Source organism: Podarcis pityusensis (genome assembly GCF_964106645.2).
Source record: "Podarcis pityusensis genome assembly, chromosome: 2".
NCBI classification, from domain to species: domain Eukaryota; kingdom Metazoa; phylum Chordata; class Lepidosauria; order Squamata; family Lacertidae; genus Podarcis; species Podarcis pityusensis.
In genome coordinates, this window is record NC_138029.1 from 105,876,815 (window position 1) to 105,896,730 (window position 19,916).

The following is a 19,916-nucleotide window of genomic DNA, read 5'->3' on the forward strand; positions in this document are numbered from 1 at the left end:
ATACAATCTTGCTTAAAATGTATATAGGAAGTGCAGTGTAAGCGATGGAAGTCAATCAATGAAATTTTATTATTATTTTCATATTGAGATATTTGTAGAATAAATTTGGAAGAAACTCTTCCAACTTTTCTTCTTCCTTTCTCTTTATTTTTTCTTCTTCTTTTACCTTTTCTTCTTCTTTTCTCTTTTGTTCCTTTTTTCATATATATGTGCTTATTTGAAAAATATATTTATGTATGTATGTATTTGCAATATTTTGCTTATATTTTGTAACAATTATGTTAAATAAATAAAAAAATATTAAGAAAAAAAATTGAAACAATGCACACATTGTTTTGTTGTTTAGGTGATGGATCCTTCCGGGGCAGAAATGTTAGCCAAAGCCATCCCTGCCTCCCAAGTGCATATACTGGAGAAATGTGGACATTTCATCACTCTCGATAGGCCCAGGAAACTGTCAAAACTTCTTCTGGAATTCCACTATTCAGTCTGTGGCACAGCAGAGAATAAGAAGATGGCGTAAACCTCGTCAAGGATGGAGCAGCAGCTCATGAAGATTCAAAGCAACTTGGTACCTCAGAAAGGACAATGTGGAAACGACATTTTGAATGTTCCCCTCCCCCCTGCATTTTTCACAACAAAAGGTTTATGGAATATGATATATGGGCTCTCCACAGGGCCTAAACAGAACTGAGGAATTTGCATGCTTCACTTTCCATGTCACAACTTGTAATTAGGTCACGTCGGTGGGGAGAAACCAACCAACCAACTTGTGGGTATTAGATTTCAGATTGCGATCCTATCTAGGGGCGAGCCCCATTGAATGCACTAGAAGATATTTATAAGTAAACACGTGAAGGGTTGCACCAGATGGCTGCAATGTTATGCTTACTTAACTGGGAATAAGTTCTCTTGAACTCGATGGATGTAACACTGCAGAAAAAGCATTGAAACTGTGGAAGATAAAATAGGCCTTCTCAATCTAAGGAATAATGTTTTGAAATACAGTGGTACCTCGGGTTACGTACGCTTCAGGTTACATACGCCTCAGGTTACAGACTCTGCTAACCCAGAAATAGTGCTTCAGGTTAAGAACTTTGCTTTAGGATGAGAACAGAAATCGTGCTCCGGCGGAGCGGCAGCAGCAGGAGGCCCCATTAGCTAAAGTGGTGCCTCAGGTTAAGAACAGTTTCAGGTTAAGAACGGACCTCCGGAACGAATTAAGTACTTAACCTGAGGTAACACTATATGGTGAAATCATCTAAGGTACATGGCATTTTTGAACACTTCCCCCCATTTTAAAACTGAACTGTATCCACATATGAAATCTTTGCTTAATTTTGACCTGTTGCCAGCAAGTCACCCAGCCACCTCCTATGAATATTTGACTTATGCATCAGAGCAGGAGAACGCATTAGATAAAGGTGAGTCCCAGGGTGAAGTGGGATACTGCAGAAAAAACTGGGGTTGGTCAGAGGCAAAGCTGGGTCTCTGCAAGATGGCATGATTTGAAGCAAGGACCCTTGAAGTACTTTGTGGTGCTTTGATGATGCAGATATTTTAAAAATGCTGCAGACAAGCATCTCCTAAAAGTGAACGTACCTGTCATTCACCCAAAGGTCCCAGAGTGGGTTACAACAATTAAAGCACAAACAAGTTACAGAAATGAGGTGAGTCCTAAAAATATGTATCTTGGGTGTTAAAAGCCAGGGTAAAGAGGTGTGTCTTCAGCATTCACCAAAACCTATACAATGGTACCTTGGTTCTCAAACTTAATCTGTTCTGGAAGTCCGTTCCAAAACCAAAGCATTCCAAAACCAAGGCGCTCTTTCCCATAGAAAGTCATGCAAAATGGATTAATCCGTTCCAGCAATTTAACATGAATTTTGCTATCTAACGAGACCATCGATCCATAAAATGAAAGCAATAAACAAGGTACACAAAGTCACACAAGCAATCAATCAATCAGTAGCTGAACTGGGTTCCACACAGTCACAAAAACAAAAAAAGAGCTGCAAAATAAACACGCAAAATAAATAGCAAAAATAGACGGACCTCAGTGTAACACTCAAAACGGAAGTGTGACACTCAAATCGTCAGCGTAACACTCAAAAAGGAGCATGTTCAGCTTCAGAAAATCGTTCGCAAAGCGGAACACTTACTTCAGGGTTTGCAGTGTTTGGGTTCCAAGTTGTTTGAGTACCAAGGTGTTGAGAACCAAGGTACCACTGTATAATGAAGATGCCAGACACAACGCTGTTCTACAACATAGGGGCTTCCACAGAGAATGCTTTCTCCTGGACTACAACTACACTGTCTGAGGAGAGTGGAACAGCCAGTAGGGTCCCCTTTGCTGAACATAACACCTGAGGGGATCTGTAGGGAAGGAGGCAGGCTTTCAGGTGTTTAGGACCATGTCAGGGTCAGATGATGGGGAAGGAGGACCAAACACCAGAACAGAGGGAGAGCTCCACTGTGATGGACAGGCCCAGCCAATCAGAGAGAATGTTTGTACCTGGAAATCAAATCCTCCTTAGCTCCCACCAGCAAATCAATGTTAAAAATTTCTAGCACAAAAGCTCCTGGATCTATTTGTCTGCAGGTTGGTAAGTTTCTTATCCAGAGGCACCTCTCTCACATCCAGTTTTCGGGGCAGTTGCCCGCTAAAACTTTAATAATCCCTTCAATAATCATGGGGAAACCACTGCAGCTATCTTTCTGAGATTTGGTAGGATTCTTATCACCAATTATTGCCTGGAATTGTCATCCAATTCTGCTGAAAATAAAAAAGGGAACATGTGGCTGCTTTTTGAGGGGTGGGGGACACATTTTAGAGGTGTCCAGTGTAAAAGCCCTTGGACCTATTTGCCTATTATTAAGTCAGGATTTATCCAATGGAGAGGGGTGGGGAGTACTTTGCCTGCAAATTTCATCCACTTCTGTCAAAATGGGGGAAGTGTTAGCCATTCTTTATTTGTTTCCCTATAGTGAAAGTGGGAGAACTGGAGTAGATTCCAAAACTGTAACACCTGCTCCTGTTGGGAAAACCACTGCAAATTTCTAAAATTTGACAGGATTCGTGTATATACAGTGGTACCTCAGGTTACATACGCTTCAGGTTACAGACCCCACTAACCCAGAATTAGTGCTTCAGGTTAAGAACTTTGGTTCAGGATGAGAACAGAAATTGTGCTCCGGCGGCGTGGCGGCAGCAGGAGGCCCCATTAGCTAAAGTGGTGCTTCAGGTTAAGAACAGTTTCAGGTTAAGTACGGACCTCTGGAATGAATTAAATACTTAACCTGAGGTACCACTGTAGAAGGAATGACATAGCCTGCAAATTTCATTCAATTCTATTTTTAAAAAGTGCGGGGGGTGGGTGGAGTGATACTGATTTTTTTTTTTAGTTCCCAATAGTGAATGAGAGGGGAAAAGAAGTAGATATGATTGCCAAAGGGATGGATGATATTGATAAGCAAAGAAAAGCCAGGAGAGGGCACCAAGCGCCAAGAAAAGGCAGATGTGAGAGAGAGTAAAAAAAGATTCAAAAGATTTACGGGCTGCTCCCATACGTACCCTGCTGTGATACTGTTATACGGAAAGGATTTTTGTCCACCCTCCCCAAGAAATGTCTATTTTTAAGTTATTTTTTACTGACCACGCCTGCAGATTCCCTGCTTTGTTACGACCTCAGCTCTTAGGGTTGGGGCTGGCATGTGGGTAGCAGAGCCAGCCGGCCCATGAGGTGATGTGAGGCAGTCTCCTCGGTCAGCAGACCTGGCCTCCTCCACATGTGCTCATCTGCCGCTGCAGCCACCTCCTCCATGTCCAGCCACTGTCTCCATGTGCACCCAACTGCCTCCCCTGTGCATCGCCTCCTCCTCTGTGCATGCGTGCACATTGTGGCACCAGCACTTTCAATTGCTGCTGCCTTTCCATGGAGCCCTGTTTGTGGGCATCACAGAGGCCTCTGTTTGAAAGGTTGCCTGGTCCACGTCTGGTTTCAAGAACCATAAGAACAGACAGCAGGGGGCCTTGAACCATTAGCACCTAGACATCAGATCAAGCAGGCACAAAGGGCAGCCACAGGCCCCATTCACACTACACATTTAAAGCAGTATCATACCACTTTGTTTGTTTATTGGTTTTCACATATTACATTACAATACAAGTGTACCATAGCCAACACCATTTCCTCCCCATCCCCCCATACATTTACATTTATACTTCCTCAATCCATCATATTATTCTTTTCTCCTTCCTCCCACTTCCCTCCACCCCCACTCGATTTCCTCCACATTACACAATTTACAATAATCTTTGCATTCTACAGTCTTCTCAAATCATCTATACCGTATATTCTTATTATCTTTCCTTACTAATTTTTCTTCCATCCAATACTTCACATTTTAATCTAGGCATATTAGCGTATCTTTTTTTGAGCAATATTTTGCCATATATTCGTCAAAACATTTCCACTCCTTTTTAAATTTTTGATTCGACTGATTTCTTATTATAGCAGTTAATTTTGCCAAAATTAAATATTCATTTAGTTTACAAATCCATTCCTCCTTTGTGGGTATAGTTTGTGACTTTCACCTAGCAGGAATCTGTAAGCCAACCTTTTCCTGTAGTTCTTTTTGCTTTTGTTCTTGCATATTTTTTACCATAAGTTTTGTCTTTTCCATATTCATTTTAAAGCCAGACACCTTGCCAAAGTCATATATTATCTTTATTGCTTTAGCAATACTGGCTTCTGGTTCTTCTGCTGTTAACAAAATATCATCCGCAAAGGCCCTGATCTTAAAAACCTCTTTTCCCAATGTTATTCCTATAATCTCTTTGTCTTTCCTTATTTCCGACAGCAATATTTCTAATGTCAATATAAAAAGTAAAGGTGAGAGAAAACACCCTTGTCTGGTGCCCTTCTCCACTGGAAAGCATTCTGTCCCGACACTATTAATTATTAGACTAGCCTACTGCTTCTCGTAAATCGCATTTATACCTCGTATCATGCCACTTTGAACAGCCATGGCTTCCCCCTCCCCACAAATCCTGAGAACTGTATTTGTGGAGGGAGCTGAGAATTGCCTGGAGACCTCTATTCCCCTCACAAAGCTACAATTGCTAGAGTTCCCTGGGAAGAGGGGTTGACTCTTAAATCACTCTGTGGATTGTAGGTCTGTGAAGGGAATGGAGGAGTCTCCAATTTCCCCCACCCTTAACAAATTACACATATCAGGAATCCTTTGGGGAAAGCCATGAATGCTCAGTGGCATGAGAGTGCTTTAAATGGGCAAATGGGGTCTCCGTCTTCCCCGCAATGGTGAGATATGTTGTCAGTTCATAAATTTGCATCTATACATAGAAAATAGCACATGCAAGTTGTATGTTTATCTACTTCCTCCAGTGGCTTTGCCACTCTTCAGGCGAACAGCACAAAGCAGTTTAATATAAATGCTAAATCAAGTAAGCAACACTTATTGCTACATAATTATGCCTGCCAAGGAATTGCTTTGGGTGAGATCACTCTTCAATGGGTTGCATCACCAATGAATGGGTCCATATTGGAAATGGAAATCATCCATATTGGAAATGGAATCATCACTTCCTCTTGGAGAAATGAACACCTGGTCAGGGAATGGAAGAAACCACTGAATATTGTAAAACCAGTTTAAATTGTAGGGTTCCTGTGTGCTCTCACCATACTTTGAAAACTTAGGGGACTTGGGAGTATTTTTAAGTTTACCTGGGATGGCCCAAGACATTTTGCCACCTGAGGTGAAGGGCAAGATGAGGGCAGTCCCACTTATTACATGCACAGAAGTGGGATGGACTGGTGCTTGACTCTTATATCAACACTGAAGAAGGAATAGTGTCCTCTTGTAGGCAGCAAACTAGTATAGTGGATGCAAGGCAAGCCATGTGATACGCACAGCTCTGTCCTACAAATCTTGTCCCTACTCGTTAGCAGCTGCCGCCTGAGGCAACTGTAACACTCTGCCTAATCAAAGGACCGGCTCTGGGCTTATCTTCATCTGAAAAGAAATCACAGCAAAAGGAACAATGGTCTATTTGGAAAACATCAGAGAACCTGAGAAATTGCATAAACAAAGGAATAACAAAAATATGAGCAATTGGAATTGGAGAGGAAGAAACAAGATTTGTTGTTGTTGTTACAGTTTATTTATATAATAGTGTGTCGTTGTTGTTGTTGTTGTTGTTGTTGTTGTTGTTGTTGTTACTATACCACCCTTCATCCAAGGAACACAGGGCGGTTTACAATATAAAAACACAAAAATACATAACATAGTAACAAATAAAAACAACACACACACTTAGTTCAAAAGGCCGTAGTTTGTTTAATTAGCCATAGGTAGGCCCTGAGTGCTCAGTGGAAGGACAGGTCCTGAAGCTGAGGCTCCAATACTTTGGCCACGTCATGAGAAGAGAAGACTCCCTGGAGAAGACCCTGATGCTGGGAAAGATGGAGGGCACAAGGAGAAAGGGACGACAGAGGGCGAGATGGTTGGACAGTGTTCTCAAAGCTACTAACGTGAGTTTGACCAAACAGGGGATGGCAGTGGAAGACAGGAGTGCCTGGCATGCTCTGGTCCATGGGGTCACAAAGAGTCAGACACGACTAAACAACTAAACAACAACAAAGGCGTGGGAGAAGAGGAATGTGGTTGCCTGTTGCCTAAAGATATGCAACGAAGGTGCCAGGAGAACCTCCCTGGGGAGAGCATTCCACAAGCAGAGAGTCACCACAGGAAAGGCCTGCTCTTGTGTTGCTGTCTTCTAGAGGCCTCTGGTGGAGGAGGCAGACAAAGAAGGACCTCAGATGATGATTGCAGGGTTCAGGTTGCTTCATATGGAGAGAGGCAGTCCAAACAAAATCTACAGTAGCATACCAAAAAAAGGCCCTGAAGCAAAACAATCACAACAGGAATCACAACGCAGGATGGCCGGAAGAGAATCTTTCCCAAATGATTGAAGGATCAAATTGCACCCAGAACATTTTGTGGCAGCTTACGCAGATGATCTATGAGATTTAAAATATGCCCACAGGCTACTATCCAGGAAACATTTTCAGAAATTTGACTCTGGAGCCTTGGCTCTTAAGATTTATGTGAATGGGGTTTCTACAACTGAAGGTGGCATAAGAAAGACCTGGGAACCATTTAGAATTTGTTAATAAAATCCTGGCAAGGTTGCTCAGTGCCTTCCCTTTGTTATGGAGATTAACTGATGGATCTCAGCAAGCCCGGATTTAGGTTTGATGAGGCCCTAAACTACTGAAGGTAATGGGGCCCTTTGTATGTCCAGCTGTCTTTTGTCAACAACAAATTGTTGCTGTTTTTTGTGTAGAATATATGCTATATGGTAATTTATGGACCTAATAGGTCCATACACAACGCAAAACACTGTTGCTGTATGTAGGTTTTATTTTATTTGGTTTTTTATCTTATATTTTGGAAATGTACATCCAGGGTTGTTTTACTTTAATGTTTTTGGGTGGGGGGGGCCTAAGCTATAGCTTATACGTCAATCCGGCACTGGATGTCAGCAGATGGCTTCCTGGGTCTGATGGATCTTGTCATCAGAAGGCAACTACAGGCCAGTTAGACCTGATGGGGGTTACCACATATGACGAAAATGCGGGCCTTATTTTAACAGATTATTCTCCTTTTTCCAAACCATGGGGAAAAGAACATAGCTGATTTTGGCAAATACTACTGCCTCTACTACATAGGTCACCTAGAGCCATGTTCTTCAATCTTGGGTCCCCAGATGTTGTCCATGGTGAAATAAATGTATTTGTTGCAGGATTTGATCTTAGAAAAGAAAAAGAAAAACCATAATATTGAGTAACTGAGTCTGGATAATTCAGGAAACTGCAACAGCAGTTAAAAGATCAAGTGTCTGTCTCTGAGCAGGGCAAATACTTTAAGCCAAGCGTCCTCAACCCGGGGGCTTCCAGATGTTTTTGACTACAGTGCCAAAACATTAGGAAGTCATCTGGCTGGAAAAGGCTACAAGCTCACCCCACCCCAGTCTTTGTGTGTGTTTCCATCATCTGAAGAAAAGTGCTTTTGTAGGTATGTTTATGCTATAGTGATGAACAGTGGCTGCTACTTCTCAGAATATTTATTTTAAGAAATGCAGGGAGAGCTATGTATCAGCAGTATGATAAGGTGTGTTCCAGGGTGATCTCTGCTTTGGGCAACCTGGTATTTTGGAGAGCAAATTTGGTTCATTATTTCATTCATTTCGACTACTGGGATCCACTATCTATTTGTTGGATCTGCACTGGCTTTGATTATGCATTCATTCACATGGTTTTTTATTTTGTTACCTATGTTAATTTTCTAATCTTTTCCCCTCCATGGGGACAAACCCCCTGTGCTGGCCATTTCTGTAAAATAATCTAGACTTGACGGCCTAAATTTTATTTACAGAGAGCCTGAAAGCAATTAAGAAGTTCAATATGTTAGTCAAATAATTTGTGACAAGGTGCATACTCTGGTAACATGTTCTATTGAGCAAAACTGGAATATTGGCTAATTGCTAATTAGAGTGAGCAGCTGCCTAGCCCTCATAATTAAACTATAACCCTCTCGGGGAAGCATTGGTGACTTGAATCTTTGCCAGTGGCTGTATCCTGGGCAATACTGTCTCAATCTGGTAGTAAGTATTATATTTCTCAGTTGCTTTAACTGGAAATAAAGTTTGGTGTACATGAGTGGGTTGTTTCAGATGTATTGTTATAAGAGTCTAATTTTGCTTGCCTTTTGTTTTTGTTTGAAGTGGTTGTATAACTATGGATTTTTTAATTATTTAATATGCACGATAAAGCAGGTAATACTTGTTTACAAGCAGCTAGATCTCATCCTCTCATGGTTTTGTTTCCCTATAGGAGCAGGCATTTTAGAACGGAGTATTTTAAGACGCATTGTTATTTTGTCTAAATCAGGGATGTGGAACCTGTGGCTTTCCATATGCTATTGGACTTCAGCTAGTGTTTTCAGAAGATTTAGCTTTATCATATAGCATAGCATTTCAGGAGCAAAATCTGAAATCTTTGTGAACAATGTTTTGCTAATATGCACAGCTTTTCTTTCAGCTGGAACTCAGTGGAACTCAGTTCTGGCACTCATTCTAAGAGAACAAAGGAGGTGTTCATGGTGAGTTCTGGCACCCCTTTTTCTAGAAAAATGGCACTGCTAATATGTTTGTTGTATGATGGGGTAGGTTTTAAGAACAGTAGATTTACAGGCATCCTAGAAATTGAAATGCTGACGGATTTAAATTATGGTATTTTGATGGGAAAACATGAGTGTTCAGGTTTCTTTGAATGCACTGTATTCTTGGAAGCAACTTTTCTGTTGCGTGTAAAGTGTACTGGGATCTAAAACAAGTATGGTAAAGTTTTTGTCTATACAGATGGTTATTACAGTGGTACCTTAGTTCTCAAATGCCTTGGTACTCAAACAACTTGGAACCCAAACACTGCAAACCTGGAAGTAAGTGTTCCAGTTTGCGAACTTTCTTCGGAAGCCGAACGTGTTATGCTTCCGATTTGGGTGCCACACTTCCGTTTTGAGTGTTATGCTGAGGTCTGTTTGTTTTTGCTATTTATTTTGGGTTTTTGTTTTTGTGGCTATTTTTTTGTTGCTTTTGTGACTATGTGGAACCCAGTTCAGCTACTGATTGATTGATTGTGTGACTGCAGTACATTGTTTATTGCTTTCATTTTATGAATCAATGGTATTGTTAGATAGTAAAATTTATGCTAAATTGCTGTTTTAGAGGTTGTTTTTAAAAGTCTAGAACGGATTAATCCATTTTGCATTACTTTCTATGGGAAAGCGCACCTTGGTTTTGGAACGCTTTGGTTTTGGAATGGACTTCCGGAACGGATTAAGTTTGAGAACCAAGGTACCACTGTACTTCTTCTTTTTCCTTAAAAGAAGAAAGTAGATCTAAGTGTAATCCAAAACAAAGCTCAGAAATAAGTCCATTCGGGTCCAGTGAGGCTTACTCCAAGGTAAGTGAGTATAGGATGGCACCTTAGTCTGACTGGTGGCCCTCCAGATGTTGGCCTCCAACTCCCCAAAGCCCTCCTCCATCATGGCCAGTGCCAAGGAATGATGGGAGTTGGAGTCCCACAACCGTCTCCCCCAGGAAGTTGTGGACTCTCCTTCCTTGGAGGTTTTTAAGCAGAGGATGGATGGCCATCTATCAAGGGTGCTTTAGCTGAAATTCCTACACTGCAGGTGTTTGGACTAAATGGCCCTTGGCGTCTCTTCCAACACTACAATTCTATGATTCTGTAAACATCTGGAGGGCAACAGCTTCTTCATCCCTGGTACAGGCCTGTACTAAAATAGTTATACCCTACAACATGGGACAGGTTTGCCTACATTGGAAAAGGTGGCTACAGCAACACATATGCTATGAACATGAATGAATCACAGGGAAGACTATCAAGGGCGCCCTTGCTTCTTGCAACAGGCCATCGTATTGTAAGGAAAGGGTGGGAAATCTGTGACTCTTCAGATGTTGTTGTAATGCAATACCCACTATCCCTGATCCATTTCCAGAAACTTTGAGCAACATGTCAACAGTGCTTTCTTTTGGCAACACCTCTAGGAAGTAGTTTCCTTCCAGTGGATCCGGACAACAAGCTGAAACACGGCAGGACAGAGTTAGTGATTATTTGAAGTCCCTGTGAGTACTGTCACAAAGCCCTGATTTAACAGTTATGGCTTCATGGGAACTGTAGTTTGTTAAGGGTGCTGAGAGTTGTCAAGAGATGCTTCACAGAGCCACAATTCCTGGCACCTTTAGCATATTACAGTTCCCAGGATTCTTTAGGGGAAGCCATGACTGTTAAAATGGTATAAGTGTGCTTTAAATGTATGGCACTTACTTTTAATCCAGTTTTGTTAAAAATGGCACAGTGGTACCTCAGGTTAAGTATTTAATTCGTTCCGGAGGTCCATACTTAACCTGAAACTGTTCTTAACCTGAGGTACCACTTTTGCTAATGGGGCCTCCTGCTGCTGCCGTGCTGCCGGAGCACGATTTCTGTTCTTATTCTGAAGCAAAGTTCTTAACCCAAGATACTATTTCTAGGTTAGCGGAGTCTGTAACCTGAAGCGTATGTAACCTGAAGCATATGTAACCCGAGGTACCACTGTATACTCCTGGTACTACTCTTCCTTGCCTCTCTTTTGAAGAAACATCTAACAGCACAAGACATTTAGGTGGCGAACCTTAATTTTAATACACTGCTTTCTTTCCCTCCCATAATAATTGACCATATTCACTTGAACTATTACCCAATTCTTTTATTTGTACAGGCAGCAAAGAAGAGCGTTTGGCTACCCAGCATGGAGCTCTCTCTGGCCAATATATTCTTGAAGATTGTGAGCATTGCTGGATTAATCTCTGCACTGACCCTTGTCACAGTGTGCCACCTGCTGCCTAGGGCAAAACTATCCAGGATCATGATATGGTGAGTGTATCTCTAGGAGGGTATATGGAATGATTTCCATGTCTTAGGTTTAGGTTAGGTTTATGAGATTTGCACCTTCTCAGCTAGCAGAAGCTCTGGGATTAACCCCCCATATGGGGTAGATCCACAAGTACATATTTGTAACTAAGTCTGCCTTCAGGGATCCAACTGTGAACTGATGCGAGTAAACTTCTTTTCTTGACTTTAAATAAGATTGCCATGTCTTTATTCTTTTAAGAGGGATAAAAGGGAACTTATGAGGAACATACAATCCAATACTGAATTGTATGATAGTGAGAGTCTTACACAAGCCTGCAACCAGCTATCTGCTGTGCATGTAAAAGGGGAATGTAAACTCTGCTATGTGAAGGAACTTGCTAACGAAAGTTAGGAAGGATATTAATAAACAATATATCTTCTCCTGCGTCCCTGAACATTCTCACAATAGAAGTCCCAAATGGATTTACAATGAGGATAAAAGACAAAAATAAAAAATACATCAACATAGAATAGAAACAGCCAATCACTGCCCAAATGCCCAGGAAAACAACTGGTTTGACGGCTGGGCTGAATTATACCCATTTCGCAGATGGGCAATCCGATGCAAGCAGCAGAGCTGCAGAAATCCTAAAGCCCCTACTTTAATTGGAAGCCACTGCAAAAACATCCCTCCAGATGAAAATACTTTGTCCGTTCATTTTGCTTCTCTTTCTGCTTTTAGGTACAAACGTCAGAAAAGGGGTGTGGCAGTGAATTATGTTGAGCACGAGGGCTACAGGTTCTGCTACTTCTGCCGAGGGGAACCCGGACTCCAGCCATCTGTGCTGATTCTTCATGGATTGGCTTTCAACAAGGACATATGGTTAAATACAATCAAAGTATGTTTCTGCCCTTCTATTCAGGCAACCACGGTTGCCAAATCAAGGCTAGTGCAAGACATATTGTGCTGGGGGGCAGGGGAGTCCTGTACTTTTCCACAATTGTGATTTGTTTCAGTTGGGCTAGTGTGGGAAATCATTCCACCCAGTGCATTGTGCTAGAGGACAGGGCTAAATTAACCCTACGGCTTAATAGGAGCTGTCTACTCCCCTATTTTGCCACTATTTAATGGCCTCCCGCTCAGGACTCTGTGCAACGTTTATACACTTATACTGGAGAAACATCAGGGTGTTCTTTGACAACAAAGAACATCAGCTATTATTGCTTTGATTCCTTGGCGTCATCGCTGATTTGACAACCTTTCCCAGTTCCTTCCGAAGGACCTCCACCTGGTCTGCCTTGACATGCCTGGTCACGGTGAAACCACATGTTTGCTGAGAGACAGTTACGCGGTGGTTGATCAAGCTAAAAAGATACACCAGGTACGGTCCAGCTGTCCTCAGGTGTGCCTTGAAACCTGGGAAGTGAGAGGTTGTGAGAAGATGGCCTCTTTTTGTGTGGTGTGGCGGTGGTGTGAGGGAGAGATGTTCTCTGACCAAAAAGGAAGCATTGCAGTTGACTGTGGTTACTGAAAGGTAAAGGTAAAGGGACCCCTGACCATTAGGTCCAGTCGTGGCCGACTCTGGGGTTGCGGCGCTCATCTCGCTTTATTGGCCGAGGGAGCCAGCGTACAGCTTCCGGGTCATGTGGCCAGCATGACTAAGCCGCTTCTGGCGAACCAGAGCAGCACATGGAAACGCCGTTTACCTTCCCGCCAGAGTGGTACCTATTTATCTACTTGCACTTTGACGTGCTTTCAAACTGCTAGGTTGGCAGGAGCAGAGACCAAGCAGCAGGAGCTCACCCCGTCGCAGGGATTCGAACCGCCGACCTTCCAATCGGCAAGCCCTAGGCTCTGTGGTTTACACCACAGCGCCACCTACATCCCTAGAGTACAAACCAGGTCTGTTGAGCAGCTTTGGCTGGCAGGGCAGTGGGGTGGGACTGCGCTGATGACCTGGCGTCTTAACCCCCACCCAACTGTCAGTGGCACTTGCCATGGATGGGAGTGGTGAGCTTGGCCACTTTGAGAACAAGATCAGGCTAGATGGGTCATTTGCCTGATTGCTCTTCTTATGGTCTTCTCCAGAAGTTCTTACAGAGACCTGGGACTTTCTTGGAAAATGTCCCAAAACCAGAACCTCTCAGCAATACAACCTCTCTTCGTTCACGTTTCAGTTTGTTGAGTGCATTGGTCTGAACCAAAAGCCTTTCCACCTGGTTGGCATGTCCATGGGCGGAATGATTGCTGGCGTTTACGCAGCTCAGTATCCATCTGAGGTATCTGGCTTGTCCCTCCTTTGCCCACTTGGTGAGTAGATTTTCAAGGGAGATCTGAAGCCGGTTAACTCTGAATAAAGAAGACATGATAATATGTCTGAGAATAACAAGGGAGGAGGGGGTTGTCACTATGGGTTGTAGCCAATACTAGTCCTTCTCAGAGAGGATTCATTGAAATAAATGAACTCAGGACTCCCAAATTCAGTGGGTCTGCTCTGAGTAGGATCTAACCTCCCTAGTGCTAAGCTACCATTCCGTAGCATGTTCCAGAACGTGAATGAACAGGGATGATCGCAGATCCATGATTATAAACACCTTGGACAGGCCACCTTTCTGTCCTCACATACCCTCACTTAGTCCCAGCATGTGCATAACCTCCTCAGCTGTCAATCATGCCAACACAACCCTGACAAGAGGCAGGTCGGAATCCCATATTTTGGAATTGGTTTGCCGCTATATTCCTTCTCTCAGCTGTACACTCTCTGCCAACTCTTAGGGCTGTGATATCCGGACGATAATAACAACGCCTTCAAGCGCCTGAGGGAGCAATCGATTAAGTCGCATGATGTCTTCAAACTTGGCTTATATCATCCCAGCACAAAAAACATGCAGGTGAAGAAGGCAGCTGTCCAAAGACGGTAGTGCTCTGGGCCCAGGGATGTTGCTTAAAAGAATTCAGCTAACTTTGACTCATGGTAGACCAGATGTGGTGAACCTTTGGCCTTCCAGATGTTGCTGAACTACAGCTGCCCTCATTCCTGTTCATTCAGCGTGCTTCTTGAGGCTGATGGGAGCTGTAGTTCGACAACACCTGGAGGGCCAAAGGTTCATTATGTCTGTCCTTGACCCACTAAAGTTAATAGCCACGACTAACTTAGGTCCATTAATTTCAGTGGGTCTCCTCTGAATAAAACTTAGTTGAGTACAACCCCAAATGCTTACATTTGCTATATGCTCTTGAAATATGGAAATAATGCAGCCCATCCCTTCAGGGCTTGCGATCTGAAGAAACAGAGGGCACATGAGGGAATCACTGCCACTGAGGCCCTGGCTGAAGAGGATGGGAATGGCTTAGAGGCTCAGGGGAAAGAGATTGGGGTAGGGAGCTGTTGTACAGCAGCCCCAAGCAGCTGTGCCTGAAGGAACCACTTTATATGAACCAAAACAAGAAGATTATCACCCCTCCCTTTGCCTACATCATGAGTAGGCAAACTAAGGCCCGGGGGGCCGGATCCGGCCCAATCGCCTTCTAAATCTGGCCCACAGTCTGGGAATCAGCATGTTTTTACATGAGTAGAATGTGCCCTTTTATTTAAAACGCATCTCTGGGTTATTTGTGGGGCATAGACATTCGTTCATTTTTTTTCCTTTCCAAAATATAGTCCGGCTCCCCACCAGGTCTGAGGGACAGTGGACCAGCGTCCTGCTGAAAAAGCTTGCTGACCCCTGGCCATCCTGTTGCATGATGGGGTCCTAACTGCCTTGCACTTCCTGTGAATGACCCACCTCTTTTTCCCCTCTCCTTAGCTGCTAAAGGGATATGTTGCCGACTGGAGGCAACAGAATGCTTTTTTGGTAAAATGTAAGTACGATAGCAATAATATTAGTGTTGTCGTTGCTGTTTATTACCTGCCCTTCACATTCTGAGGCTCCAGGGCGGGGTAGAGCATGAGACTCTTAAATCTCAAGGTCGTGGGTTCAAGCCTCACATTGGGCAAAATATTCCTGCATTGCAGGGGGTTGGACTAGATGATCCTCGTGATCCCTTCCAACTCTATGATTCTAATTCAAAACACAACAGTAAAAACGGTTTAGGAGCTACTTAAATTCACAAGCAGGTTGGGCCCTAAAAATATACATTTCAAGTTTCAAAGGCTATGGTAAAAGCATGTGTCTTCAGCAACTGCCAAAATCTGTCTAGTGAACCCATTTGAAATGCAACAGTAGGAATGATGCCTTCCTAAAAAATCGTCACTCTACCTTTTTGGTTTTTGTTCCAAAGGTTTTTTAGATCTTTCCAACCCAAAGTCCGAGTACAGCCTTCATGACAATATGAGCAATATTAGCGCTCCCACACAGGTCCTTTGGGGAAAGGATGACCAGGTAAATGCTTTATATTCACGTGGCTTCTATAGCTATAATTGTAACAAAACAAAAAAATCCATTGTTTGGATTCCATAGTAGGGCTTGCCTACCTATGAGGCAAGTTGAGGCAATTGCCTCAGGCGGCAGGATCCACAGGGGCAGCAGATTGGAGGCATTGCTGGTCTCCTCCCATCCCTAGGGAGAAAATGGTGTGGGCTGCCCTCTGTGGTCCCCTGGGCTCTGCACCCATTACTTAAACCGCCACATGCTGTTGTCTGTGCATGTGCAAGTGATGTCCAAAATGTACACACTAAATTGCAGTGATGAAGCCAACAATACTGACTCTTTTCTTGAAATTAAAACAATGTCCAAAATATTCAAAAAAAGTTTACTTGCAGCACATATGGCAGAAGAGGAATATATGCAAAGTATTTACATTCAGCTGCTTATCCAAGCATGGGCTTATTTTTTCTTAGCTGACGACTGCAGCTTCTTCCTTAAACATTCAAACAAGCTGTGTCTTCCTCTCTTTCCAGCGCTTGCACTCAGCCTTCTGCCCATTGCCCAACTAAGCCATGCAGTTCCTTCTGAGAGGTTTCCGCTTTCTCCTCCCAGCAAACTTCTCTCTACTGCTTCTTTGGGAGAACATCAACTTCTGTACTTTTCTCTGTCACATGCATTCACACAGAAGCATTGGCACCGCTCTCCTCTATTGCATTTGGACAGTTATCTAAGGCTGTCTCTTCTTCGGTGCTCATGGAGATGCAGCCATTACACTCAAGTCCCCCCCACACAAAACAAAATGGAGAATGTAATAAGATACCTCCCGTGTGACCAGAGTTAACCAATCACACGAGAGTTACTGGGGAACATTCCAGAATTAAACACACAGCAAAACACACATTTAAGCATTCCCAATTAAATCACTATGCTTAACAAGCTTAACTCTTACTTACATTTTCAAATTGGAGGGAAGCTGGTTTGAGGGGAAACAGCAGTGTATCTCAAGAAACTGAAGGGCACAGACAAATTGGGCTGAGCGCTACATGTAGTTTTTTGTTGTTTCGAAAAAGAACTCCAAAGCGGCTTACAGCAATAAAATATGCAGACAACAAAACCCGAATCCACAAAATGCATTAAGCAACTACCAAAAACAGCAACATTATAAAATCCAACCAGTTTTAAAATTTAACAACAGGAGGAATTCAGTGTTTCATTATGGCAATTGTGCTGTCAGTGCAAGCATTTCAGCTTGTCGGACTGAATGATTCCCACTCTCCTCCTCCATGTTGCTATGGGGGTTCTCCTGGGGGGGTTGGGGTACAAGGGGAGGGGGGCGGAAGCCCTGTTGCTCTATCAGAAGTACTTGCAGGGGCTTCCACTAGTTAGTAGGACTCATTGATCGACTCCTACCCCAAACAGCAGCTCATAACCAGACTCTTGCAACAACAACAAAAGTCAAAGCACTTTGCAAGATGTGAATAGCAATGGGAGGAAAAACACCGATTCTTTGTTGTTTAGGTGGCTGACTCGTCTGGCGCAGAAATTTTAGCCCACGCCATTCCCAACTCCCAGGTGCATATGCTGGAGAGATGTGGACACATCATAGCATTTGAGAGGCCCAGGAAATCTGCAAAGCTCCTCTTGGAATTCTACAATTCAGTTTGCGACAAAGCGGAGAATAAGAAGTTGGCATAAAGCTCACTCAGGAGTTAAGACGCTGATGCGTTCCAAGCGACTTTCTACTCTGGAAAGGAAAATATGGATCTGATATCCAGGATGTCTGTGATGGTTTCCTTCACTGGTCATTAAAAAAGAAGACGCTGGTCTCTGCCCCCTGCCCAACAGATAAAGTTCGGTGTACAGTGGTACCTCGGGTTAAGAACTTAATTTGTTCTGGAGGTCCGTTCTTATCCTGAAACTGTTCTTAACCTGAAGCACCACTTTAGATAATGGGGCCTCCCGCTGCCGCCGCGCCGCCGGAGCACAATTTCTGTTCTCATCCTGAAGCAAAGTTCTTAACCCGAGGTACAATTTCTGGGTTAGCGGAGTCTGTAACCTAAAGCGTCTGTAACCTGAAGCGTATGTAACCCGAGGTACCACTGTAATTTGTTTATTTACTTACCTTACTGTCAAGCTGTCTCCTTTACTTCTACAAATTTTCATACTGGTGAAATGACCTATGGGCACAGAATGCAAAAAATATTAAAATTGTGGCATTTTTTGTAGTAGATGACTACTTTAATCATTGGAACAGAAGTGGGGAACCTGAAGACCAGGACACTCTATCTGGCGCAGCCCCAGACCAGAGCCCTCACTTGTCCTCCCTCCCTCCCTCCTGCGTTGACTGGGTTTGATTCATTGACAATAATTTCTGATCAAATCCCACAAGCCTCTGCATCTCTGCCATTTGCTTTCTCTACACCTGACAGGCACGTATAAGCATTCTAAAACACAGGCCAGTTGCTTCATCAGGCATCCTCAGTACATAAAGAAAGTAGGTTACTTTGATGTAGTTTAATCTTTAGATAGATCTTAAGGGCCAGGAAGAGAGTTCACAAGGAGATGGTGAATACTGCCATCCTGCCTCTCCTGTTTATGACCTCTGGGGTTTTGCTGAATGCATTCCTCCTTTTTAGTCCTGTTTTATTTACCCCAGAACATATGCATGCTCAAGTAGGAAATAGTTGTAGTTAAAAGAATTTCTTCTGATCTGACTTTGTCCCACATGGCGGTTTTGAAATGCTCAGAGGAAATCTGATTGGTTCTTACGAACACTATGTAAAAAGTTCTTTTGTGAATAAAACGACCTGGGCCAAGGGGTGGACAGAATTATTATTATTATTGGCACCTCCTCCCAGAGTCTTGCTGGTCAAGCCTCGTGTGTATTTTATTAATCAGAGTCCAATCCTTCCTTGTTTTGGGAACTATAATGGTATGGGGTTGCTCGTGCGTAAGTTGCCGCCTCTCCTGGCTATGTTGCCTTGTTAAACCTTTCTGTCTGGACAGCCCTTCAATTCGTGGCTGCCTCAGTCGCTAGCAGGATCCGTCAGTGGGCGTTTCTTAAACCTTTTCCAACATAAAAGTTGTTTGACACCCAGTCTCCTCCTACTTTCTCTGTGCGGAAGTCTTCTGCGCAGGGAGGGCATGGGTAGCGGAGGACCAGTGCTCTCCCCGCTGGTGTCCGGTGAAGAGTCTGGGAGCCCTCTCTCCGATTCCCCCATCTGCCCCTCCTTATTCCTGGTGTTGCACTGAATTGCTTCCCCATCTGCTGAGCTGCCTCTCTCCCTGCTGGGCCCTTCTCCAGCAACATTAGAGAGCCTTCCCTCCACCTCTAGCTCCGATGTCAGTTCCCTGACAGGAACACTACACCTTCCTAAAGTTCTTGTTCAACATAGAATTGTAGAGTTGGAAGAGACCCTGAACATCATCTAGTCCAACCCCCTGCAATGCAGGAACATGCAGCTGTCCCATACAGGAACTGAACCTGCAACCTTGGCATTATCAGGATGTCAATCGGGCCTTGGGGCTGTCGTCCTCCATTCAGCAACCCAGCATTGGCTTCCTTCCTTTTCCACAATAAATGTGACAGAATGTACTTTTATTCCACCTACAACACAAGAATATCTGTGGAGAGGATACTAGTAATTGATAATACATAAATAAATGTATTGCTTGTGTACTATGTACTCCATATGAAACTTAGTAAGAATGTTGTGCTTGTATTTAAATGAAAAACAATTACAAATTATTGGGGTTAAATGTGGAGCTGCCCTGAAAAAGGTGCTTGCAGCTGCCACAACAGCAGCAAGAATACTTATTGCAAAGTATTGGAAGACACAAGACCTACCCACTCTGGAAGAATGGCAGATGAAGGTGATGGACTACATGGAATTAGCGGAAATGACTGGCAGAATCCGAGACCAGGGAGAAGAGTCGGTGGAAGAAGATTGGAAGAAATTTAAAGACTATTTACAGAAATATTGTAAAATTAATGAATGTTAGAATGATGTTGGAATGAAGCTAGGTGGTTTAAGCAGTAATGCTATA

At 43.3% G+C, this 19,916-nt stretch overlaps 1 protein-coding gene across 1 annotated transcript in view; it reads left to right on the forward strand.

Annotated features, from left to right (window-relative positions):
* LOC308465070 (uncharacterized protein) overlaps positions 1-18,094 on the forward strand; it is a 30,079-nt gene extending 11,985 nt beyond the window's left edge. The window contains exons 9-18 of the mRNA XM_080984896.1: positions 347-522; positions 9,126-9,186; positions 11,368-11,522; positions 12,244-12,400; positions 12,770-12,883; positions 13,680-13,812; positions 14,284-14,393; positions 15,309-15,363; positions 15,784-15,884; positions 17,388-18,094. Of these exons, the coding sequence (XP_080841022.1) occupies positions 347-522; positions 9,126-9,186; positions 11,368-11,522; positions 12,244-12,400; positions 12,770-12,883; positions 13,680-13,812; positions 14,284-14,393; positions 15,309-15,363; positions 15,784-15,884; positions 17,388-17,564 (1,239 nt within the window). The 3' untranslated portion in view covers positions 17,565-18,094. The remainder of the gene's footprint in view (positions 1-346; positions 523-9,125; positions 9,187-11,367; positions 11,523-12,243; positions 12,401-12,769; positions 12,884-13,679; positions 13,813-14,283; positions 14,394-15,308; positions 15,364-15,783; positions 15,885-17,387) is intronic.
* The last annotated feature ends 1,822 nt before the right edge of the window (positions 18,095-19,916 follow it).